Source organism: Pelodiscus sinensis, chromosome 3, assembly GCF_049634645.1.
Source record: "Pelodiscus sinensis isolate JC-2024 chromosome 3, ASM4963464v1, whole genome shotgun sequence".
Lineage (NCBI taxonomy): Eukaryota > Metazoa > Chordata > Testudines > Trionychidae > Pelodiscus > Pelodiscus sinensis.
Window position 1 is genome coordinate 63,456,806 of NC_134713.1, and position 27,019 is coordinate 63,483,824.

The 27,019-nt window shown below is 40.4% G+C and overlaps 1 protein-coding gene across 5 annotated transcripts in view; it reads right to left on the reverse strand.

Moving 5' to 3' along the window:
* The window catches only part of RNGTT (RNA guanylyltransferase and 5'-phosphatase), a 431,251-nt gene that overhangs the window by 36,303 nt on the left and 367,929 nt on the right, over positions 1-27,019 (reverse strand). For all 5 annotated transcript variants that reach the window (XM_075923868.1, XM_075923870.1, XM_075923869.1 and 2 more), the window contains one exon: positions 11,870-11,936. In XM_075923868.1, the coding sequence (XP_075779983.1) occupies positions 11,870-11,936 (67 nt within the window). The remainder of the gene's footprint in view (positions 1-11,869; positions 11,937-27,019) is intronic.

The window sequence follows — 27,019 nt, forward strand, 5'->3', positions numbered from 1 at the left end:
TCCACAGGTTGACTGTGCGTTGTGTGAAGAAGTACTTCCTTTTGTTTGTTTTATTTAATTCATTCCCTTGGCTAAGACTTCTGACTCAACCATTTCATCTTCATAATAGTTACTCAGTAACTGGTCCTAACATCACCCTGTTACTCCCGAGTTTTGCTACTAACCCAATTATCTTGCAACTTCAACATCTATTTGTCTTCCTCTGCTATCATTCCTTAAGTCTAAAAAACAGTGTTTAGTCATCTACACAAGTCTCCTATTAGTGATAGTCCTGAAAACATCAACTTGTTTGTGTTCCAGATGTGCTCCTCCAGAGATACTCTACTTACAAAACATATCACTAAGAAACTATACCACCCTATGAGGGAGTGAAAATAGCTGTAAAAATTACTTTTAAAGATAAGGAAGTTACTCACCCTGTGCAGTAACGATGTTTCTTCGAGGTGTCCCCCCCCCCCGTGTGTGCTCCACTTGAGGTGTCGGGCTCGTCCCAGCGCCGCAGGTTGGAGAATCATCAGCTGTAGTTCAGCTGGACCCTGCTTGCGCCGCTTATGAGCATGCGCGCAATCTGGCTCCCACCAGTTCCTCCTAATCGGATCACTCCTGAAAGACAAAGAAGAGACTCCGAAGAAGGGAAGAGGGCGGGTCGTGGAGTACCCGCAGGAACACACACCTTGAAGAAACGTCGTTACTGCACAGGGTGAGTAACTTCCTCTTCTTCTTCGGGTAGTGTCCCTGTGGGCGCTCCACTTGAGGTGAGTACAGAGCAGTAGCCTCATATGCGGAGGAGGGATCGGAGTCAGTATCTGGGTGCTGTGGAGAGCACTGCAGAAGCCAATGTAGATTCCCTGGCAATAGCATCTATAACATAGTATTTAGCGAATGTCATGTCGGAGGACCATGTCACTGAACGGTGAATGTCTTGAATTGAGACTCCTTTGAGAAACATCAGTGAAGTAGATGTTGCTCTGGTGGAATGAGCGCTAAGTGGTGTGGTAATGGGTCTATTGCGTAGGGTGTAGCATGTTGCAATGCAGTTCACAATTATCTTTGAGATACGCAGTGAAGTCAATGCCCGGCCCTTAGTTCTTGTGTCCGAAAATAGGAAAAGATGTGGAGATCGGCGAAAGGGCCGAGTGCAGTCTAGATAAAAAGCCAGTGTCCTGCGGACATCCAGGGTATACAAGGGAGCCTCTTGTGCGGAATTATGAGGCTTATGATAGAAAGTTGTAAGTATTATTGGCTCATTAATATGAAAATCTGAGTTCACTTTTGCTAGAAAGTTGGGGTGAGGACGAAGTATTCCCCCCTGGTTGGTGAACAATGTATATGGTGGATTGGCGGACAGAGTTGCCAGTTCTCCAACTTGTCGAGCTGAGGTTATAGCCAAGAGAGAAACAACTTTCATAGGGAGATTGGGGAAATTGCAGGTAGCTAAAGGCTCGAATGGTGGATATGTAAGAGTATCAAGAACAAATTCCAAATCCCACAGCGGGGAGGGCTTTCTGTGCAGGGGATGTAAGTTCATCAGCCCTTTCAGAAATTGCTTAGTTAGCGCGTGAGCCATTACTGACACCCCATCAATTGGTTGTCTAAATGCAGAAATTGCAGAAAGGTATACCTGGATGTATGAGATCCCCAGGCAGGAATGATGTAGATGAAGAGCATAATCAAGGATCCGATGGATTGGGACAGACAGCGCATCTAGCTCATTGGCCAAGCACCAAGCGTGGAAACGTTGCCACTTATATAGGTAAGTCTTATGCATGGATTCGCGGCATCTTCTATAGAGTAGAACTTGTTTCACCTATTGTGAGCAGAAGGTATCCGTGCAATGGAACCAGCTAGGAGCCATGTTATGAGGTGGAGCCAGTCGATCTGGGATTGTGCCATGGTCAGTCCCTATTGTGTGAGCAAATTGGGTTGGTTGGGCAATAGGTATGGTGGTTGGCGAGACATTTGTAGCAGAAGGGGAAGCTACGTCTGTCTGGGCCAAAACGGGGCTATGAGTATCACCATGGCCTCGTCGTCGACTATCTTTTCCAGAACTCTCGGGAGAAGTGGGGTTGGTGGAAACATGTAGAGAAGATGGTGAGACCAGTCGATCAAAAACGCGTCCCCCAGGGATCCTGGACCCAGACTGGCTCTGGAGCAGTACTTCGGGCATTTTGCATTGGCATGTGTCACAAACAGGTCTATGGTAGGATGTACCCACCTCTGGAATATGGAGTGGGTGACCTCTGGGTTGAGTTCCCACTTGTGTTGGGGGAAGAAATGTCGACTCAAGGCATCTGCCAACACCATGTTTGCCTAACACTCTCTCCCATTGACTGTGGTTGCAGCCAACTCAGGGCTGAAGTCTCCCAACAAGATCAACTTGTCGTTGGCCGGTACTGAGCACAGAACTGAACTGAGATCGGTGTAGAACTATTCAATTGTCTCCTCTGTGCTGTTCATGGTGGGAGCATGTGCACTGATGATTATTGCATGCTGCTTATGACTAAGGGGTAGGCGTAGCTTTATGAGCCTCTCGTTAATACCGACAGGCAAGTCCGAAAGTTGTTTCATCAGAGTAGTCTTGACAGCCAGGCCGACTCCATGAATCCTATCCTCATTCTGCGCTTTCCCTTTCCAGAAGAAGGTATAACCACTAGCTAGTTCATTGAGAAATCCTTCTTCAGCAAGCCTGGTTTCACTCAAGGCAGCGATATCAATACCACAGCAAGTAGGGCTGTTCTCCGTTGAGGTCTTACTGTGTCCTCACTGTCCATGAGCATATGGACGTTCCATGCTCCCATTACCAACTTCCTTTTTTTGCACAACATAACCTGTGCATGAAAAATATTATTATAGTGGGAAAGCCTAACTACCTTAGACTAACAAAACATGTAGATGGTATCATGAGCTTTCATGGGCACAGCCCACTTCCTCAGATGACCAGAATAGTAAGTAACAGTCAATATGGATTGTCAAAAACAAATCTGGCCAAATCAACCTAATCTTCTTTGAAAGGGTTGCTGGCTCACTGGATGGCAAGAAGCAGAAGGTGTGAATATATCTTAATTTTGTAAGGCTTTTGACATCTTCATAAGAAAAGTAGGGAGATATGGTCTTAAAGAAATTATAGGATCAGAGCAAAGGCTGTACTTAAAGAGTAGCTATCAATGGTTTGCTGTCAAACTGGGGGGGATTTATCTAGTGGAGTCTCTCAAGGACCTGCCCATGGTCTGGTACTATATAATAATCTCATTAATGACTTGAAATAATGAAAGCATATATACAAATGGGGAGCATACATACAAAATTTCTGAAAGATACCGAGTTAGAGAGGTAGCTAGTACTCTGAAGGCCAGTATTAGAATTCAAAATGAATTACCTTAACAAATTGGAATATTGATCTGAAATCAACAAGGTAAAAATTCAATAAAGACAAGTGCAAAGAACTTCACATTGGAAGAAAAAAAATCAAATGTGCATCTAAGAAGTAGGGAATAAACAGTTTTCAAATATTTTAAGGACTGTTACAAAGATGAGTATGATCAATTGTTCTTCATGTCCACTAAAGTTAGGAAAAGTAAAGTAATGGACTTAATCTGAAGCAAGGAAGATTTAGGTTAGATAGTAGGAAAACATTTATAAGGGTAGTTAAGATCAGGAATAGGCTTCCAATGGAGTTGGTGGCATGTCATTATTGGAAGGCTGGACAAACACTTGTCAGGGATGGTCTAGATTTCCTTGCTAGTATCAGAGAGCAGGGAGCTGAATGACTTCTTGATGTTCTTTCCAGCTCAGCAAGTCAACAATTCTATGATTATCTCTATAAAATAATGATTCCACACTTTATGACAATATTTTATCTTTTCAATATTTTTGACAATGTATGAAAGAGGCATTTACTGACAAAGATAAAGAGTAGAGACATGACACACACACACACACACACAAAATAAAGGGACAGAATGAAGTTTCTGAAAGTCTTATGTTCTGAAACAGTGGCAGCAAAGGCAAAAAGCGGATGGGAAAATTGAATGGCACACTATATATTCACTTTGCTGAGAAAATTTTATTTATACCAGTGCAGCTTCAACAACATAGAGAAAAACTATACTATTCCCAAATATATATAATAATGGGAGTTTTTTTATATAATTAAAAAAGAGTTGGACTGTATAGTGATTTCTTACACTCTAAACATTTCCTTCTGTTAACAGACATTTCTTCCTTAAAGTCTATGACTATTTTGACAGAAACAATGTATTATCATACTGATTTTCTTTTGCCAAGATGCCTCTGTATTTCCCCAAAGTGACAAAGCAAAAGACTTTGAGGTACAAAGAACTGTAATCTGTCCGTTTTACAATATTTATTCAAACATGTCAAGATTTTATCTTCATATGGTTAAAATACAAAAAAAATATAAAATTGAAACAAGAATAAAAGTATTCTACAGTTAATCAGATTTTATTTTAACCTGTTCAGAAGGTTTAATTTATCCCATGTTAAGGAAGAGCACACTTCAATGTATTTTTTTAAACTACTAGCAATCAAAATTATAAAAGTTAGCCAATAAAAATAAAAAGAGACTATCTAGATGCAGTTATTTTATCTTACTGGCACAGACTATACTAATCTGCAGATTTAGTGTTCCTATCTCTGTGGAATTTTATGAACACTGGGCCTAAAAGTGCTAATTTTTTGACTGATTTGTAGGCATTATAGTAAGCATATCTGAACATTGTGAATTCGCAAATGAAGCTGTGTTACCACTATCGTTACTTATCTTAAATATAGTATAACTGGCACATTATCACAAAGGTGGGGCCTTCTGGTATTCTAGATTTTTAAAAATGTTCACACAGATTTGTTCTCATTCTGTATCTCTACAGTGTATAGCATAATTTGGCCCCAATGTAAGTTGGAACTGTTAGACTTCACTGTGATATAAATAATACATAATATTTGTCCTGAAGAAGCACTTACAGGCCCCAATTAGGATTGAAGCCTGCAGTGTCGCAGGTACTATACAAATACACAGAAGGTGATCGTCCCTTGACCTGAAGAGCTTATAATGTAATTAAAGAGAAGTTGTAACAAAGTGGGTTTCAAAAATAAAAGGAGAGAAGGAAGGACAAGGGCTACAAAATTAAATCAATTGTACAAATTAATTGGTCCAAATCTTAATAAAAATCCACATAACTTACCCATCAATGGTTGGAGGATTTCTAGTTAGCAACTGAAAATGCTTTACAATTAAATTTCTATAAGTTCAGTGAATCTCTCCCCTCTGGACAACATGTTCAAGTGTATGACAAGTTATATACCAATAACTATGCTACTTTGACTGGACTGTCAGAATGAATCCACACTATCTGGATGAGCATACAACCTGGGATGCCAATCAAAACACCCTAAAAAGTAGTGACTTTAGAAGGTCATGTGACTAATCCCTTATACCATTTTACATTCAGTTTCAAGGTCACAACCCAACCTCAGACACCCCTTCCATTTATTCATTGTACTGAAGATATATCACATTTAGCATATGTAGTCTTTGAAATATCCATCTGCTTGATTCTCTGGAATATTTCAAGTTACTGTTACTAGTGATGCTGTCATTGAGTGTAGTCAGCACACTGTTCAAACTAAACCTAAACCAATAAACTACACCTTTTGCATTAAAATAAAAGTGGTGTTTTCATATTTTAATCTTACATTACAGGGACTGGACTAGAGTATACATTTTTCTTAGGACAGAATGAACCTTTTGTAGAGACGTTGCTTTTATCGAGCATCTGTACCTGTTTGTATAGTATGAATACCTTGATATCTTAAGAGACTTGCCTGGTTTTTAAACAAAGACGTTGGGAACACAGAAAATCCAATTGAAAGAATTTTGTCCATGAAGAATATTATTCATTTAAGTAATGCTAGCAGTGGACTTGGTGCTACAGAAGATCCAAAATGAGAGACTACCTGTGGAAGGCGGATTCTGTTGTTCATTCTGAGAGTTTGAACAAGGATGAGTTGAGCTATGCCATTAGAACTTAACTAGCGGTTCTGCACTGGAATGCAGGTTAGCAGAGGCTGTGATTGCAGAGTAGATCTGGAGTTTTCAAATCTTCGTAGCCTGTCAGTCCCTTCTGAAAGTGTTTGGATGAAGTTTGCCCTGAACCAAAGATCTTTTGTTGGTCCAGGTTGCCATCATTCGGAGAAATATTCACTCTGCCCTATGGCTTGATGATTTCAAGATGTTGAAGATGTGGAAGATTTATATACAGTTGACAACTTAATATGCAAAGCTTTGTCATTGTGATGGTAAAATTCCTGATAACCATAATAGACCTCAGAAAGGGACAAAGAGAAAGCTCCCACAGGATCATCTACAGGAAAGAAAGACTTCTGTCTGATCTCTTCCATCAACATCAATTTGTAGAAAAGCCTTCTTTGCAACAAGTGTGAATCACTTGTGAAAGTCCTGCTAATAGAGATGAATGCCCAGACACTGATGCAGGTGGAGAATGAGCCCTAAACTCGCCAGAAACTACAAACAGATCTTCTAAAATAGCGGTTTACAACCGCTGGGTCGCAGCATGCTGCCAGGCCACAGCAACTCTGGGGACCAGAGCTGGGATACACAGCTCTCACTGTGGCTGTTGGGAGAAGTGTGTCCTGCCTCGCCTCTCAGCCAACCAGCACCAGGCAGGGGTAAGGGCTCCAAGGGCAGAGCTAGTGCTGGGGTGCTCTAGAGGCTGAGCTAGTTGTGGGAGGGGACTATGGGAGACAGGGCTGGCACTGGGAATGGGGGAGGCTCTGGAAGGTTAGATGCAGTAGGGCTCTGGAAACAGGAAGCTGGAACTGGGGGGGTCTGATGGTGGAGGGCTCTAGGGGGTTGGCACTGAGGCATTTGGGATGGGTGGCTGGTACTAGGGGGCAGGAAACGGGCACTGTGGGGCTTGAGTACAGGGAACTCTGGGGTCAATGGCTGGTGCTGGGGGATAGTGGAGGGGTGGTGGGCTGGTGGGCTCTAGGGGTTAGGGCTGGTACTGGGGAATCCTGGGGCTGGGCTTTTGGCAGACCGGTAATGATTTATTTAAAAATCTGCATATTCATCATTTATGTAATGAGTATGCAAATAAAATGTTACCAGTCCACCAAAAGTTTGTGAATGGGTTTGCCAGTCCCCGGCATCAAAAAGTTTGGGAACCACTGTTCTAAAAGATGATGCTCAGCTCTGAGGTATTCATGGTCCCATCATTGTAACCCTGAAAATGAACCCACTTAATCTTTTTTATATATGTTTTATACCATCCTCATGACCACATCTGAGTGCCTTACAGTACTATGGTAAGCAGCACGAGTAACATTTGTCATATGAGTTTTGTTCTCTGTCTCAGGGTATGTCTAGACTACATGGCTCCGTCAATGGAGCCATGTAGATGAGTTTACTAGACATAGGAAAATGAAGCGGCGATTTAAATAATCACCATTTCATTTACATCAAAATGGCCGCCACGCTGTGCTGATCAGCTGTTTGGCGGCACAGCGCGGTAGTCTAGACGCTCCGCGGTTGACAAGGGAAGCCTTTGTCGACCACTCTGATAAACCTCATTTCATGAGGGCTTCCCTTGTCTACCGCGGAGTGTCCAGACTACCACGCTGTCACCAAACAGCTGATTGGCACAGCGCGGCAGCCATTCTGATGTAAATGAAGCGGCGATTATTTAACTTGCTGCTTCATTTTCCTATGTATAGTAAACTCATCTACATGGTACCGTCAACGGAGCCATGTAGTCTACATATACTCTCAGTCTTCACATGGAGAGAATGGAGTGTGCAGTGCTTTTTTTAAATTTTGGTAGAGTTTTTGTTATGGATGGTATATGGGGGTTGATATTTAGTTTTTTTGCTTTAATATGTAGACATGGTTATGTATTTATACTAGAGGAGACTGGCTGAAGAAGTGCATCTTGCACTTGATGTGGAAGGTGAGATTTGTACCTGGATGACTTTCTTCTCTTCAGAAGTCATCCAAGGAGGTAGTCTGAGGCAACTACTATTTGCAGCAAGACCTCTGTTGTGTGGAATTCTGCTAGGTTTTAATGCCTCTCTTGTAAAATATATATTTGAAGATGCAGAGGAAGAATGAAGCAGTTTGGGCTGCAATATACGGTTCTAGCCAGTAATTTATCCAGAGTGTAGTTGCAGCTTAACTTACTTTCTCTGCTGGCATCCACTAAAACTGCTCTTCAAAGTTTAATAAAGCTACAATCAGTGGCTACTTAAGAGATGTAGTCCAAACTATAACTTCATCCTACACAAAGGACTGACAAAAGAGACTGCTGTAGGACACTCACTAGTCCTTATCAGGGTCCTGGAAAATGTGCATAAATTTCCCAGAAATAAGCTGAAAACAGTGATCACCTTTCCAGTAAGATGGGAGCACAGAGTATGTTGGTACAAAATGTGAATATTACAACTCTATTTCCAAAATATACTTTTTCTTCATTAACAGTCGACTTATTCTATGAAAATGAATCTCTCCGTTTTGATCAAAGTAGCATTTATTATGCAACTTTTTAATAACTACTCTTAAAATAAATAATCTTTTTTTAACATAGCAATAATTAATCTTCATTCAAATGGTAATTTAATGTGTTAAAAGCCCAAAGCGAAACTGGTCATTAACTGAACAGTGAAGACTGCCAGAAGAGTCATTATTGTTTAATAATGGAGAACATAGCGTGCTGAATGATTTGTTTTAATCCCAGAAGCTACTAGGGAATGAACTACAAAAGTTTTCAATCCTAAAAAACATTTTGTGATCTTATTTTTTGTTACACAAGATATTTTGTAATATCTTAACATAGGTTAACTATGGGACTTTCACTTTAAAAGGAAAATAAATCTGAAAATGTATATAATTAAAAAGACTTATTCCATAAGCATTACTCAGGTCAGTTAATAAAATGGTTACTGCATATGCTGGTGAATTCAATTTCATTATTCCTTAATGGAACACAATTTCTATGGTAAGATTACTATGTTTAAGATTACTAACAGCATTGTAATATACATGGGTTCTGGAGTCTAGTTGTTCATGATATTCAGTTACAGAAGCCTTCTTAGTTTTATCTAGTTTGAGAGACTTTAAAAGATATGTAATGGACAAATCACAAATACTTAAGAGAAATAGCTACAAATCACTGAATTCCCTCAAAGTTAAATTCATAGCCTTTTTATTTTCCCAGAAGTTAATAGCATAAGCTATTAGACACTTATATGGTTTTATATATGTAGACACACACACACACACACACACACACACACACACACACACACCACTGTCCCTTTTCCCATCTCTGCCCCCATTGACCCAGTAGAGTCATAGAAGGCCCGTCCCCATCTCTGGCACATTGCTGCCCCCCTGAGGTCATTCTTCAGTGTAATTGTCCTTTCTACCAGACCCCTCCATTTTTATTTTATGAGAAACAATCGAATTCCAAGCACATCCCATATTCCTGGCACAACCAAACTCTTACCTTGCTTAAAGTTATGATAAGAGGAATCTGAATACCAAATATAATGATCCTGGCTCTTAGCATTTAAGAGAGTTCTTAAACAAACAGACTCAAAGACGGACAGACAAACACATTTTAAAAATATATAACATATTATATTATCAGGGCTCGCCAAACCACAGCGAGCCCTGCTCACCAGCCGCGCTGTCCAGCGATCTGCACATGCGCAGATCGTTCTGCGCATGCGCAGCTCGCCCAAACCCGGCAAACACATTTTCACTATTACAATCTATGAATACCAAGTAATATAATAATACAAGGGAGAATGCAATAGCCAACATATTCCAGCTCATAAGGTAGCTTACATTCAGTAGCTTGCAAGCTTCAATTATTTATATTTAATATGACAGAAGATAAGGCCTTTTCAATGAAGAAATGTTCCACATACTTTATTTCCCATTTTAATTTGTTAAAGAAACAACTGTGAAACCAACAAAATGCCACATACAGATTAGCAGCTTCTGAGGGAAATGTGATCTAGTCTATAATACTAGAAGGTAGGTGCACAACTGGTTAGAGACTATATTCAAAGAGTAGTTATCAGTGGTTTGCAGACAAACTGAGAAGGGTATATCTAAAAGATTTTGTAGGAGTAAATTCTAAATCTGGTATTTATTTAGAAATATCATTAATGATTTGAATAATGGAATATAGTTTTACCGATGATACCAAAATGGGAGGAATTGCAAGCACTTTGGAGGACAGAATTAGAATTCATAATGACTATGACAAATTACAGAATTGGTCTGAAGTCAACAAAATTACATTCAGTATATACAAGTTTAAAGTTCCTCACTTAGGAAAATCAAATCAAAACTACAAAATGAGGAATAGCTGGGTAGGTGGTAGTTCTGCTGAAAAGGAACTGGGGATTATGGTGGATGACAAATTACTCAACTGGAGTAGTGCATCCAATTCTGGGTGCCACTCTCTATGAAAGACTTGGAAAAACTGGAGGGATTCCACAGGAGAATAGCAATGATAAAAGGTTTAGAGAAAATCTGACATGAGAAAAAGGTTAAAAATACTGAGCACGAGAAAAGAAAATTGAGGTGACACCTGATTTCAGTCTTCAAATATATTAAGGGCCATTGTAAAGAGGATGCTGATCAATTGTTCTTCATGTCCACTGAAGCCAGGACAAAAAATAATGGGTTTAAGCTTTAGCAAAGGAGAGCTTGATGAGACACGAAGAAAAACTTTCTAACTAAAAGAATTAAGGACTGAACTAGGATTCCAAGGGAGGGAGCGGAATCAACATTACTGGAGTTTTCAAGAACATGTTAAACATCTTTCAGGGATGATATAGGCTTACTTGGTCCTATGCCAGGGCTGGACTAGGTTATAATAATTGTATAACCATACACATACTGCCACAAAGATTGCAGAATTAGGCTTTAAAAATCAAGTCAGAATTAAATACTGACCATTACTATGTACTAATAATCTGAAAAAAACCCTTTCAGTTGTCTGATTTAAGGAACAAGCCCAAATATTTAGCCTAAATTATCTGGTTCTTGTGCATGTCAATCAGATATGTTACACTGCTTTAACATAGCAGTTTGACTGGAGAATGGTTTATAAATATGCTTAACTAAACTGCACTAAAGTTTAATTAGATGTTTTGCTTGACACTACTTATATTAAATATAGAATGCTTATGAATAGCAATGACACTTTTGGCGCTGACAGGATTAAAAGCAGATTTCCATTTGGAATAATGAAATAATTCCTTATTCTTAAGGAACACAGCAGGGATTTTTTTTGGAAATAGCAATCAGAATTTGTAAAATTATAGTTTAGCTGATAAATATGATCATTAAGTCATAAAAGACTTTTCAGTAACTGTGCCATCTGTTATAATAAAGTGTAATAATGGTGTGGAAATTATCTGTGCTTTCCACTGTAAGGTCTTCTATGTAAAAATATTTTTAAAGAGTAAGGGATTTAAAAAGGTGGCATTGGTTTGAAATGTCATTGACAAGTAACCTAAAAAAAATATGAACATTTTGTTTCTGGTAATTAACCCAGAATCAAAATTAATCAAAACATAATGCTAGAACACACTGAAATTCTTTGACAAGATAAATATATAAATGTTATTGGAAATAATCTCAGAAAACAAAACAAAACAAAACAAAACAAAACAACAAACCCCATGGCAATTAAAACATTTTTCATTTATTTTTCTTGAAATTATATAGATTCCTTCAAAACTATTTTGAAATAATCAAAACTTTAATCATGCAAGTGTTTAATAACTTTCAAGTAAATCAAACTGGTAATCATACCTTAATTTGTGCAAAAGGCCTGTCAAAACTTCCAACATAAAGAAGACCAACATTCTGGGTAAGTAATCTAAAAAAGAAAACATCATTTAAGACACTATTTGTAACTAAACACATTACTGTAACCATCTTTATTGTGATATTGCAGAACTGCTATTGAAATGAGATAAAATAGAGGATAAATTAAAGAAAAAGGACATACATTAAAGATAGGACACTATTTCCATCTAGAATAGCTCTTTAGAGTAACAGAATCAGAAAAATTGCAGTTTAAAACAAAGACAAACAGATTCACCACTCAAACTGTGAGTTTAACAGATTTAAAAGTCAAACATGCAAATGAAACATTATATACAGTGATATAACGGAAATGAATCACCATGACTAATCACAATGCAATAACAGAAAATCTGAGAGAATCTCTGCTGCGTCATTTAATGGCTTAACAAATAATATAATTAATAAATAGTCTAGTAGCACTTTAATGTCTAACAAACATGTAGATGAATATCAGAGGGGTAGCCATGTTAGTCTGAATTTACATAATCAACGGGAAGTCTTGTGGCACCTTATAGACTAACAGATTTATTGGAGCACGAGCTTTCGTGAGCAAATACCCACTTAGATGCACCTGATGAAGTGGGTCTTTGCCCACGAAATCTTATGCTCCAATAAATCTGTTAGCCTATAAGGTGTCTCAGGACTTCTCGTTGTTTAAACATATAGATGGTATCGTGAGCTTTCGTAGGCACAATCCACAGCTAGCTCTAGGTGCTACAAGTGGGAGACACATTTATGTGAAAAGACAAGCAAAATAGGTTGATGAAAAGTGGCTTGTGTTGACCTAACTTTGCATAGGTTGGCTCTCCCTGGTCCTGCACCCTTGGGACTTGACCAGTGCCAAACGAGGGAATTTGCTGGACCGGGGTTCCTGGCCAGGCTCCCTTCCAAATTGCCAGTCTCTGCTATTGGCCTCCGCTGGCCCAACTCTGCTGCTGGCCCCAGGTCATGAGCCTATCGCCACTGCTAGCCATGGCTGCCAGGATCCCAACTGCCAACCCCCCTGGCTATTGGACTAGCAGCTGCCTCCCACATTCCTGCTGGACCACAGACCTTGCTGAACCAGTGAGTCCCTGGGACAGAGAGGTTCAATCAGTAGCACAGATAAGATCTTAGAAACAAAAAATTTTAGTGATATCTTAAAAGCAATATTTCCTTTTTTAAGTGAATAAATTTGAAAAAAACTCACTTATTTCTTACCTACATCCTGCTATACACTGAACATATAAGATTATTGAGCTACGTACATGCACACATACATATGTAAGTGACAGAGGTAGAACAATGACATTGTTTTAACTTGAGAGACTCAACTACACAAAAGAAAAAAGCCTCCGTTCAAAGAACAAAATATTCTGGGGGTTTTCCTAATTATAAGGAAAACACTTTATAGGAGAACCTCTTGCCTTAATAATTTTATATTTCAGAAAGGAGAAATGTAAGCTATGTTATCGTTTTACATAAGAACAACCATACTGAGTCAGACCAAAAGTCCATCTAGCCCAGTATCCTGTCTTCAAACAGTGGCCGATGTCAGGTGCCTCAGAGGGAGTGAACAGAACAAGTAATCGTGAAGTGATCCATCCTCTGTCGCACATTCACAGCTCTGACCAAGAACAGAGAATATCTCTGACCATCCTGTCTATTAGCCATTGATGGATCTGTCTTTCGTGAATTTATCTAGTTCTTTTTTGAACCCTGTTCTAGTCTTGGCTTAACAACATCCCCTGGCAAAGAGTTTCACAGGCTGACTGTACATAGTGTGAAGAAACACTTCCTTCTGTTTGTTTTAAATCTGCTTATTATTAATTTCATCGGGTGACCCTTAGTTCTTGTGTTATGAGTAGCAATGTTAAACGGTTAACTGGTAAGCATGTTGATAAGCATGAGCCTTACCAGTATGCTTACCAGTTAACTGTTCCTTGCTGTTGAACTCCACTGGTGGCCAGCAGCACCAAGCCAGAGGAGACCTGGTTGTAGAGGGACTGGCCAGCTAGTGGATACCATGACTGCATTGGGACTTGTGGCAGGACTCTATGTTTACGTCCCTGGTGGGCTGGTCCTGATTTAAAATGGTAAACCAGTTAGGCGCTGGCATTTAACCATTTTAAGATCCAAAGTTAGAAGGAGTAAATTATGCTTCCTTATTTACTTTTTCCACACCAATCATGACTTTATAGACCTCAGTTATATCCCCCCTTACTTGTCTCTTATCTATGCTGAAAATGCATAGTCTTTTATCTTCTCTTCATACAGAATTTTTGTTGCCTTTTTCTGAACCTTTTCCAAATCTAGTATATCTTTTTTTAGACAGCTAAAATCTGCACGCAGCATTGAAGATGTGAGTGTACCATGGATTTATATAGATGTAATATGACATTTTCTGTCTTATTATCTATCTCTTTCTTAATGATACCCCAAATTCTGTTTGCTTTTTTGACTGCCACTGCACATTGAATGAATGTTTTCAGAGAACTATCCACAGAGACTCCAAGATGTCTTTCTTGAATGGGAAATAACTTTGCATTTCTGTTACTATTGTATAAAACAAATAAAAAACAGGGTTAATTTCATACTACACCTGTTTCTTTTCTATAGATTTCATTGCTAACACAAAGCGACAGTTAAAATATCTAAATTTGTCCTGAGCAAAATATTGTACAAGGTTTTAATTCTGTTAACTTGTTATTATGCTTTTCTTCCTCTCCATTATTATATTAGTAAACATTGCAACATCTAGAAACATCACATATTGCAAGCAAGCAGTATATGAGTTATTACTGATGCAGTTTCTTGCTAGATGTTAGAACAGAAGAAAAGATTAATACAATCAAACAGACCAATCATTTCAAGTCGTGGTTTGCTTTATGTGTGTTACGCCAGGACACACACAGCAAAAATACCAGGATACAACACTAACATTTCTGATAGTGTATGATGTAACCTGCATGTTTACGGATGCATAGCTTATAGTGAAAGATTTAAATTTTGGTCCTGCTCTCAAAATTCTGAGTACAGGCAGTCCCCGACTTACGTGGATCCGACTTACGTCGGATCCCTAGATACGAACGGGGTGAGGCAACTCCCGCACATGTGCAGCAGCATTCCCGGGGCTTGCTCACCTAAGTCCTAGGATCCTCCTCCTCCTCGGGCCGGCTCCGACTGGGGTCCCGCAGAGCTGCTGGGCAGAGGAAAAGTGCCTCCCCATGCCCGCTGCCGCCCCCTCCCCTGAGCAACAGGCTGCCGAACTGACAAAAGCAGCCTCTCTGCCCCTCTTCCCCTCTATACATGCCAGGCTCCCGGAGCGCAGCAGCGTCCCCGGGGCTCGCTCACCTGGGTCCTAGAATCCACCTCCTCCTCCTCTTCGGCCGGCTCCAACTGGCCTCTGCCTGCAGCAGCTGGCCACAGGGACAGGGATCCCGCAGAGCTGCCGGGCAGAGGAAAAGTGCCTCCCCATGCCCGCTCGCCCCCCCCCCCCCGCGGCCTCGCATCCTGCACGCCTTCCCCCTCCCCCCCTGCCAGCAACAGGCTGCCCCCTCCCCTGAGCAACAGGCTGCCGAACAGCAGACAAAAGCAGCCTCTCTGCCCCTCCTCCCCCTATACATGCTGGGCTCCCTGGGCAAACAAAGACTCCACCAAAACAAACAAAGTGCTGGCCTCATTGTGTTAGCAAAAAAAGGACCCTCCTCCTAGAACCCTGGGTGGTGTGTGGAAATAAAGCTATTAGCTCAAAGCATGGTGCAGAGCTGTTTGGTATTTGATGAGTTACTCCTTTAGTCCTGAGTTTGTCACAGGGACAGAAATAGATGTGAAATCTTCTGAACAGGGGAACAGACAGCAAAACAAACATTAGAGGGGAGTTAACCTTTCCCTATGCTATCCAAAACTAAAAAAAATGTTTGGCTAGAGTTTCCCCTACAATATGTACCAGTTCCAACTTACATACAAATTCAACTTAAGAACAAACCTACAGTCCCTATCTTGTACGTAACCCGGGGACTGCCTGTACTGTAGGGCTGATTCTTGTATCCATCAACTATTGTAAAATAAGCTTTACAGTGAGGATAGAAGGCCTTAAATAAGTGAGAATATGGTCTTTTATCTTGTAAAACCAGCACTTGGGCTTGAGTACCCAGGTGCAGTACCTATTTTATAAGAAGTTCTGTGATGTGCATTATAGAACAACTGTTAAATAGAGAAAAATGCCTATTGAAGAGTCCTTGTAGGTAGAATATACTCCCCAAAGAGAAGATACAATGACAATGCTGTAAGATGACCCCATGCTTAATCTTAGTGAAGACAAAGGAAAGAGAATCTTTTACATACTCCTATCATATATATCAGCCCTATATAGAAACAGTGTGCACACATACAGCCACACCCACACACAAGTGCACAAAGCACTGAAGAAAAAGTACAATTGTAGAATCCACACAATTTTAGTTTTATCATTGATTTACTTGTAATGATCAGGTCAAGAATATTTACATGTCCTTCAGCCTGACAAAGTAGTAATGCCAAACCAGTTTTGAAATTTATTTGCGAAAATACTTGCTAATTGGTTTTCATCTACAGAGAGTTATTATTGAAGATAAATAAGATGAAAAAATGAAAATCACCTAATTCTTTTATAGGTCTTATTTTTTATCCAACCTATCTGACATAGAAGCCAAAATATATACAACTTTGATCTGTGAACTTAGTGTAATCTGGTCAACACATTTCTTATGTGGCCATCCTTGAGGAACCCAAGTAACACAAACATGAAGTAAAATCATCAGTGATAAACATTAGTAATAGATAGGGATAACCCTGGATTCCTGATGGAGAGGAATTCTGCTATTAGTATGTAGAGAATGGTAGGTATCTGTGGCATGTCAATATTGATCATACTGAGTGAAAGACTTCAACAGAAGTGGGTTTCTGCTTTGAGTCTCAGGAAGCTGGGAATTAAAAAGGCTACAGTGTTTTCCATCCACTGCTAATGATTACTATTCCAGATGCTATTGAACTGATTCTCACTATTTCGCTTCCCATTCTGTGCATGTTACTGAAATAAAATTGGAAAATAGTGCAGGGAACTGAGAAGAGAAGAAAGAACTGAGAAAAGAGACTGAGGAAGAGAGCACACCACAGAGTATATAATAAAAGGAAGAGGAAGTGAAGACACCGCAAGATGGAGGAGAAGACTGATAATATGGGGTGAGACTCCCATTAAATTTCCTTTCCTCCTCTTTAATCACAGAAAGCTCTCTCTGACTCTCCTCCTCTGCCAACTTATGTAGTATATACAAACTGAATACAAAACAGGTAGTAATGAAAAAATATGTATTTTGTAGAGACAAGACAAAATACAACTATCTGCAGAGCGTAACTTTCTTGCAAAATGAAGCAATAATTGGAGATGCAGAAAACTTGCTACTCAGTCACCAGATCTTTAGGGTTCTGAATATCTCATATATTGGACAACTGATTGTCACAGCAATATCAGAACTTATTGCACAGCATGTACTATCACCACCCTTTCTGGATGTATTTTACATATTTATTTGATATTGTAACACTTTAGTTTTTTCTTGGTTCAAATAATACAGGCAGTCCCCGGGTTACATACAAGATAGGGACTGTAGGTTTGTTCTTAAGTTGAATCTGTATGTAAGTCGGAACTGGCATCCAGATTCAGCCGCTGCTGAAACTGATCAGTTTCAACAGTGGCTGAATCTGGACGCCAGTTCTGACTTACATACAGATTCAACTTAAGAACCCCAGGCATCCCCAAGTCAGCTGCTGCTGAAACTGATCAGCGGCTGATTCCAGGAAGCCCGGGGCAGGGGCTTCCTGTAGTCAGCCACTGGTCATTTTCAGCAGCTGCTGACTAGGGGACACCTGGGGCAGAGCAGCTGGGGTGCTGCAGGGTTGGTCCAGTGGCACCCAGAGCGGCGCTACGGGACCAACCGGCAGCGCCCCAGCTGCTGTACCACAGGCGTCCGGAGCAAAGCCGCGGAGCACGGGGACAGCGGGACAGCCCAGACGCGCCGTGGCTATCCTGCTGCCCTCGGGCTCCGTGGCTTTGCTCTGCTTTGCTCCCCTGGTCTGCAGACCAGGGGGACAGGGAGCAAAGCGGCGGAACATGCGGGCAGCGGGACAGCCCAGACGCGCCGTGGCTATCCTGCTGCCCTCGGGCTCCGCGGCTTTGCTCTGCTCTGCTCCCCGTCCCCCAGGTCTGCAGACCAGGGGGAGGGGGAGCAGAGTAGAGCAGAGCGGCGGAACGCGCGGCCAGCTGACAGCCCAGACGCGTCTGGGCTGTCAGCTGGCCGCGTGCTCCGCTCTGCTTCCTCCCCCCCACCATGGTTTGCAGACCAGGGGGAGGGGGAGCAGAGCGGAGCAGAGCAGAGCGGCAGAACGCGCGGCCAGCTGACAGCCCAGACGCATCTGGGCTGTCAGCTGGCCGCGTGCTCCGCTCTGCTCCCCGCCCCCTGCAGATCAGGGGGAGGGGGAGCAGAGCGGAGCAGAGCAGAGCGGCGGAACGCGCGGCCAGCTGACAGCCCAGACGCGTCTGGGCTGTCAGCTGGCCGCGCGTTCTGCCGCTCTGCTCTGCTCTGCTCTGCTCTGCTCCCCCTCCCCCTGGTCTGCAAACCATGGTGGGGGGGAGGAAGCAGAGCGGAGCACGCGGCCGCTTTGCTTCCTCTCCCTGGTCTGCTCGAGACCAGGGAGAGGAAGTGCCCCGTTCGTAACTGCGGATCCGACATAAGTCGGATCCGCGTAACTCGGGGACTGCCTGTATCTTATTCCAATGCCTCCGGTGATTTTTAAAAAACACTAAAGCTCCAAATCAACAGTTAGTTATTTGGAAGACAGTTGAATTTTCTTCTTTAGCCTTCTTTTTATCTTCTCTCAGAACTGCATGTGAGCCCTAAATTATTCCCAACATGTACTTTTCTTCCCTATTATAAAACTCATCAATACATTAAAATGACACACTTTTCACTCCTTTAAATATCTGTATTTTATACCATATAGCCCAAGATGCATAAAGAGAAGATGCTGCCCCCATCCTAAATATGACAACTAATCAACCCTTTAACCCAGGCATTTTCAAACCCTGGGTTGAGGCTTGTAAGGGCAAGTTGCTAGCTGGCCAAGAGATGCTTTGTTTATCCATGCCTCCTGCAGGTACGGGTGATTACATCTCTCGTTGGCCACGGATTCCTATTTCCAGCCAATGGGAGCTGCGGAAAGCAATGCCAGAGTCTGCACCTCTTCCCGTGGTGCCCAGTGGCTGGGAATGGTGACCCGTGGCCAACGGGAACTGTGATCACCTGTACCTGCGGAGGCACAAGTAAACAAAGCATCTTGCATCCAGCTAGCGGCTTGTCCTTATAAGCCGCACCCAGAGTTTGAAAACCCCTGTTCTAAGCAATATGATTAATGGGTCTCTGAAAAATGATCACAATTGCATCTTTTGACAGCCATGGCTATCAAAAAGTGCATCTTTATGTTGTCCACTCTAATACATCCCTTTTCAAAGTTTGCTATACAGCTTCCTTTCTAATTTCACAGCTGCACAAGTCCATCCACACCTTCAGTAACATCTGATATCTATACCCGATACCAGCTGGAGACCACAATTACATTATTTCCTGTACTACATATCCTCTTAAAATCAATGGTACTGTATGAATTATCATAGTAATAGTACCATCTCTGTAAAAATCAATAGAGAATTATAGAGCTACTTTCACATTTAAATATTAAAACATAAGAGCAGAGCTGTCAGAAAATTGACAGCAAAATGGTACCTTATTAGAACACATATCTATTTCCCTGGAGAAAATTGATAATGTTCCTGGAAAAAAAATACACACACTGTTGTTTACACTGACCTAATTTAACTTCAAAACAGTACAGGTTGGACATCCCTGGTCCAGCACTATTGGGACCTGAGTGGTCCCAAACTAGGAAATTTGCCGGACCAAGGGAGATTGCTGGCCCAGGGTTCCTGGCCAGGGCTGGGGATTCCCCTCGGCTGCTGCTGGCTCTGCTGACACTGAGGTTCTGGGCCAGAGTTGCCCCCTGGCCATCTCAGGCCCTGCTGTCATTGGGGTTCCTGGCCAGAGCTGGGGACTCCTTCTGGCCACTGTGAGGGCTCCCCAGGCTGGGGCTCCCTAGGTCTGGACTCCTACCTACTGCAGGACCAGCCCCTGATGGCCTAGCCGGGGCTCCTCAGCGTCCACAGGACTCCCAACTGGCTTATGTTCCTCACCTGCAGGGCTCTCTGGTCTGGATGCTACCAGACCAGCAAGCCCCAGAGGCAAGAAGCATGTGGTTCAATCTGTGTGATGTATTCTTTTTTGCCTTATACATCACTAATGTAATTGTTATTTTAATTAATCTGCAAAATTGGACATCATACCCTATAACTGTACAACTGCCAATATAATATCTATATTTAAAAAAGGGGAAAATGATCTGGGAAACTACAGTGCTGTTAGTTTAATCTTAATTATATTGAAAGTTTTAGCACAAATTTTTAAAGTTCCACATGGGAAATTATTAGTTAAATTGGAGAAAGTGAAGATTATTATGAGACTAGAAAGGTGGGTAAGTAACTGGTTAAAAAATAAACTCTCAGGCTGAGGGAGGTTACTAGCAGAGTTCCTCAAGGATCAGTCTTGGGACCAGTCTTATTTAATATTTGCATTAATGACTTTGACCCAAAAATTAGGAAAGTGCTGATATCTGTAGATGATACAAAAATGGGAAGTACTGCTAATATAGAGGACTGGAATATTATACAAGAAGATCTGGATGATATTGAAAACTGGAGTCAAAGAAATGAGATGAAATGTAATAGTGCAAAGTCATGATATTAGGGACTAAAATATTTTTGCTGGAAGCTGGGAACTTATCAATGTCCCTCTGCTACTGCTATTAGCAACTATCCTCAGTGCCTAGAGATGGACACAATGAAGGGGAGGACCCAAAGTTCTTTCCCAGAAGTATGGCTTCTGTGTCTTGCCCACACATTCAGCAGCTAGCCAATTAATACATTTGGAATTAGGAAGCAAGCAATTTCCCTCCCTCCTCACCCCCAAATGAGAATGACTAAGATCGTGGTTTTTTTTGCCTTCCTCTGCATTGTGTGGCATGGGCTGGTTTGAACCAGAGGAAACAGTGGATTCTCTAATCTGAAGCTTTTAAAATAAAAATTCGAAGACTCAGTAATACAGTTTGAGGTTAGGGCCTGCTACTAGAGTGAATGGGTGAGGTTCTCTGGCCTGTAATGTATGGTCAGAACTGATGATCATGACGTTCCCTTCAGGTTTATGAATCATTTTTATTTTTTATGAGTAGATGTGAAGTAGAAAAGGACAAAATATGATTATTTACTTTACAGCAACTATGGTATTTCTGGACAAAAGGTTGAGGGAGAAGGGGGACTAGGTTACCGTAGGAAGGGGAGGTGTTTGGCTCTGGCGAAGGAGAGGGGAGGGGAGGGAAGGGGGATTAGGTTGGGAGTATGCCCCCTTATAGTACCTCCCGGTACTCCGGCATATCCGATAATCTGGCACCACCTAGGTCCCAAAGGTGCCGGATTATCAGAAGTCTACTGTATATTCAAAAGTTTGTGAGGAGCTCTCCTGTCCTATCTCAACCAGGATTCCTAGATACTCAGCTTTATGTCTGAGCAAACCTTGAAAGTTCTTGTAATTGTTGGGATGAGTTGATGTAAGTGGAACCACTGCCTCATCTTGGGACAATGAGGACATAGCAGACATGGTTTGTTTATAAATCTGAGAATGCTCCACTCTAGAATTTTTTTCTGCTTGATAAGGCTGGTGGATTGTCATTGAGACACACTAGCTTCCTGGGAGGGTTCAGGGGAAGAGATGCTCACATGGTTGCCGCATCACATGAGCCTCAAGGGTTCCAATAAGGTCATAATTGAATGTTGTAAGGAAAACAGCCTGAGGATCAGGGAGGAGGGTACTAAAACATATGCCGATATCTGTAACACCTGTCTGACTGAGGTCCATAGGAAGTCTGCAATCCAACCCATAAGGTGTCTTTTGTGGAACTTACTGGTGACTCTTCATACCTTTGCTGGGAATCAGAAAAAGAAAAGGAACACTTTTTGTCCAAAGAAGACTACCCTAAATGTGGTGAATGAATATATCATAGCACAAGTCTTAGCCACTATGAGAGAGGCTCTTGGGAACACAGGAGAGGTGGTATTCTTCTCTATTAGGGGCATATACAGTACCACTGAGAGCACCAACATTTCTGGCTTTTTTGTTACATGTAGCTCTCCCAGTATCACAAAGATCCTTAGTCCAGGGGAAACCTGAATCATAAACCTGGGTGCTTTTAATAGGTAGATGTCACCACGTGGAACAGTCTAAGATTGTTGAATAACCTCTCTGAAGTTTATATCACAATTTAGCCAGCACCTATATTTTACACAAAGCAAATCCTAAATAAAAGGTATTTACAATGAAAATGCTGACAACTTAAACACTCGCTTGATGATAGCGGCAATAAACCAAACACTCACTACGAACAGTTCCAAATTGTGTGTGAAGATTTTTTTCATCATATCCATCTAGATAAAGAGAGGAACCTTTAATACACCACTTTATAACTTTTAATTACATCATACAAGTAAACGATTTAATCTATTTTATATTTGCATATTTGTAATTATTATTGTCACAGGATACAAACACCTCCCATATAAAGCAGTGCAATCCACCAGAAAGACCATCATATCTGATGGGAGGCTTCTAATTAGGGATGTTAAAAAGCGATTAATTAGGTAACCGTGTAACCAATGAAAATCTCAGTGGTTACAGTATTACATGCTGCAGGCTCTGCAGTGTAAGATTTAAATGCAGAGTCCACAGCAGCGGGTGGCAGCCGGCCCCCTGGAAGCTAGTGCATGCCAGAAGCTGCCTTTTAAGCCGGCTCCCACCTGCAGCCTTACTTGAGGGGAGCTGGTGTGTGCCAGAAGATGGTTTAAAAGCTGGCTTCTGGCCCTGTTCCCAGGCAGCCGGCTGCTGCCTCATATTTAAATGGTTATTATGATATTACATCCCTACTTCTAATAATGTCTCAAAAGTTGGACATGTCTGAAGATATCTATATAGTTTGTGCTCTGGCACATAAAATTACATATTTTGCTGAAGAATCTTAACCACAAAAAAGAATTTTGTTGAAAGTGTATCCTTTAGTATCACTATTGTGACACTAATAATTAGCTTACATTTTAATAAGCTTTTCCCCATATTCAACAATCCTTGCAATGTACTCTCAAGAAATATTAATATAAGCAGGCTATCGGGAAACAATATAAATGACAGATCACAAAAACTAATATTAGGGTCAAGACATTTCACTCTATTTACTGCAACTGCAGTGAAGGCAAACTTAACATGTTAGCTAAACTGAGGAAAATACTGTAGAAGATATCATAACAATAAAAATTACAAAAGGATCAGCTATAAATCATTGTAGCATTTTATAATGTACTTAAAAGTATTTTTTTTACTATTGCATTCACGTACAAGTTGAATATCTCTAGTCCAGCACACTCTGGTCCAGCAAGATTTTAGTTAGTTGGAAGTCCACTTATCATGGATGTGGCCCAATTTCCCCACAGTCTTATTAAATTTGTTTATAGCAATGGGTCCTGGCTCTCAGTGTTCTGTGCTGTTATTTAGCTATAATTTACCTAACTGTCATTTAGGAGCCCAGTAAGCAGAGGAAGCATTGATAATGCTGCTAGACAATAATGAGCTCCTTTGGTTTGGCAAGTCCTCTGGTTCGGCACAAGTCAGGTCCCAAGCATGCCAAAGCAGAGGTTCAACCTATACTACAGAATTCGACTCACCCATTCATACAAAAATGTTATTTCTGGATGGCTGAATACAATAAGCTATTCTTGTATAATTATCAGGATAGTCAGTAAATGGCAGACTTAGGCTAGACTACCATATTGCAGTTTGAAACACACTGAAAAGACAACAATATAAATAGAAAAAGATGGTGAGAGTTAAATTGTACAGTAAAGACGGAAAATTGGGAATGTACTAACTGAAGAATAGAAGGGTCAGAAGGGATATGATTGATGTTTCCACATGCAAAAGGGATAGCGAGAGTGAACATAAGCAGAATCTTTGAAATAATATCAACCCACCAAGAATTTAGGCAAAACATTTTCACAGAGAGGTTACTGAATTTGTAAAATGCCCTGAAACAAAGCCAACAATAAATAGTGTAACTCTATTAAAATATTTAATAGAAAAGGATAGTAGTGGGTAGGCAATTTGTTATAAAGGTGGGTAAGATCTCTCGGACTATCCCACGCTCATAATATTTCAGTAATGTATATTATTATAGTTATATTAAACATACCATTGTTGTAATTCAAACACACACACTAAGAAATACAATGTTATGTTTTAACTGTCCTTCATAGAAGTCTGCCACACAACCACATCAATTTCAATACGAACTCATAATCTGCCAGTGACTACCGATAATAGGGCTCTAGGAAGTAACTGATCCCTGAAAAGGCACACTTCCATTGAATAATAAGTCTACTATACTTTGTACTGCTGTTATTTGTAACTATAAGGCTATGTTTACACTGCAGCGCTATTTCTAAATAGCTATTTTGTGTCTTTGGAGCACGCCCATTATTTCAAAATATAATGGGCTCGCTATTTTGACATCCCCGTAAACCTCATTCCACGAGGAGTGAAGGGATGTTTCAGAATAGCGATTTATTTCAAAATAAGTGCCGTGCAGACAGTGCCAAATTTCAAAATAAGCTATTTAGAAATTAACTTGAAATAAGCTGTGCAATATGCATAGCACAAATTGTGTAGCTTATTTCAAGCTAAGGGTGCAGTGTAGAAGCACCACAAGAAACCACACTACAAATGGAAATTGGAAAGTCAGAAATTGTAAAATATTATATTTTTCCCATTTGGGTTTGAACTGAAATGGAATCAAAATAGTAACATTAAATCAAAGTTAATTTCAAAATCAGGAAAAACTAATTACTATTGGTTTGTAAGTTTCTGATTTATTTTTTATGTAAGTATCTCCTTAAGGGAAGAAAGGTTTTTAATAGTAACATATTTGTACTTTATAAATTAAAACCACCCTACATGTTTCCACAAGTGCTACATGTTGCATTTACAGTGATGTTAGAACTTTGTCAAGTGTTAAGAAATATTTTAATATCTATGCCTTTACCTCACAGAAAAGTACTGAAACTATATTTACATCCTGTTTACATGTAACCAAACCTTTAAAATGAAAGAGGACAAGAATCCTTTGAGTAATTATGTTCAAACCTCTACTGAAGGAAGACTGTTCCTTATGGTATGTTGAGGAAGTGAATTGTGCCCAAGAAAGCTCAAGGTACATCTACATGTTTTGTTAGTCTGAAAGGTGCTGCGAGACTATATGTTGTTTTTTAAGTTTTTTCCAGCTACAGACTAACACGGCTACCCCCCGAAGTTTTTGTGCATTCTAGTTATAAATTATTCAAACAATGGAGCTTCTACATTTACATTTTGAAGACGATTACCCAACCATCTCTTACATATTTCTGATCATGAATATCAGTTTTCCTTTGCTCATTTTCATCTCTTTGTAAGAATGATCTTGTTAAAAGATAGGGTTAGATCAAGGCACAATATATAGGGACTATTCTCAGCTCTCCCTTGTGATTTCTTATGTAACATAAGACAAGTGCAACCACTCACTGCCCATTTCTCCATTTGTAAAAGGAGTTAAAAGAGTTACTGGAACAATTAGATAATTTAAAATGAAATAAGTCACCTGGGCCAGAATTCTCAAGGAGCATAAGAATGAAGAGGGTGAACTTCTAGCAAAAATATGCTTTAATTAAAAACCACTGTTGCACCAGAGAATTCAATGGTGGCAAATGTGGAGCCTATATTTAAAAAAAGACTTGTGGGGTGATCTAGACAGTTACAGAGCTGAAAACTCTCTACCTCCAAAATGGGTTGAAATAATTAACAGCATAACAAAACATCTGGAAGATCATGATATGATTAACTCACTAGCATGGTTTATGAAAAGGGAAATTGTGTCTTGCTTCAATAAAGTAGTGGATAATTAAAAAAAGGCTTCTAAAAGGCCTCTGACAGGGCTCCTTTACAAGAGGTTGTTAAAGAATCTAAGCAGTCAAGGGGTGACAGACAACATATTGCAATGGATCAAAAATGGGCTAAGAGTCAGAAAAAGTAAAAATGAAGTTTTCATCATGGCAAAGATTAACAGTAGTGTAATTCAAAGTTCTCTTTTAAATTGGATGCTGTTAATATTTTTACTGAAGATCCAGAAAGGGAATGAGCAGTAAAATTTTTTAAAAAAAATGCAAATGACAAAGATTTATGGGCATGTTGGTTCCAGGATATTTGAGAGACAAGGCAGATGACATAATATCTTTTACTGGACCAACTTCTGTTGGTGAGAGACAAAGCTTTTGAGTTTACAAAAAGCTCTTCTTAAGGCCTGTGTAAGTTCAAAAGCATGTCTCTCTCACCAAATGAAGCAGGTCCAATAAAATATATTACTTCACCCACCAGGTCTCTTTAAAGGTTAGTCATGTCTAAAGAAGATCATAAGGAACTTCAGCTAGACTTTAGCTAGGTGAATGGGCAACTTGATGAAGATGACATTTGCTATTATAATAGCAAAGTAATGCACACAAGAAATAAAATATCCAAGTTACTCCTAGTTTACAAAATTAGAAATTAACTATCAACCCAGGAAAGGAACCTAGGAATTGTGGAACTGAGGAATTGAGTGAAGCGATCTCAGCTCAACATGCAACTGTAGTAATAAAATAAAAAGTTGTCAGCTTGTATAAGGAATAGGATAGAGAACAATTCAGAAAAATTATAATACAATTATATTAATCAATGGTATGTAAGTAACTTGAATACTGTGTGGAATATTGGTCACTCCTCCTCAAATAAAGGATATAATGGACAGAGAACAATGACAAGAAATATTAGGGGCCTGGATAAACAATCACTGAAAGAGATGGAA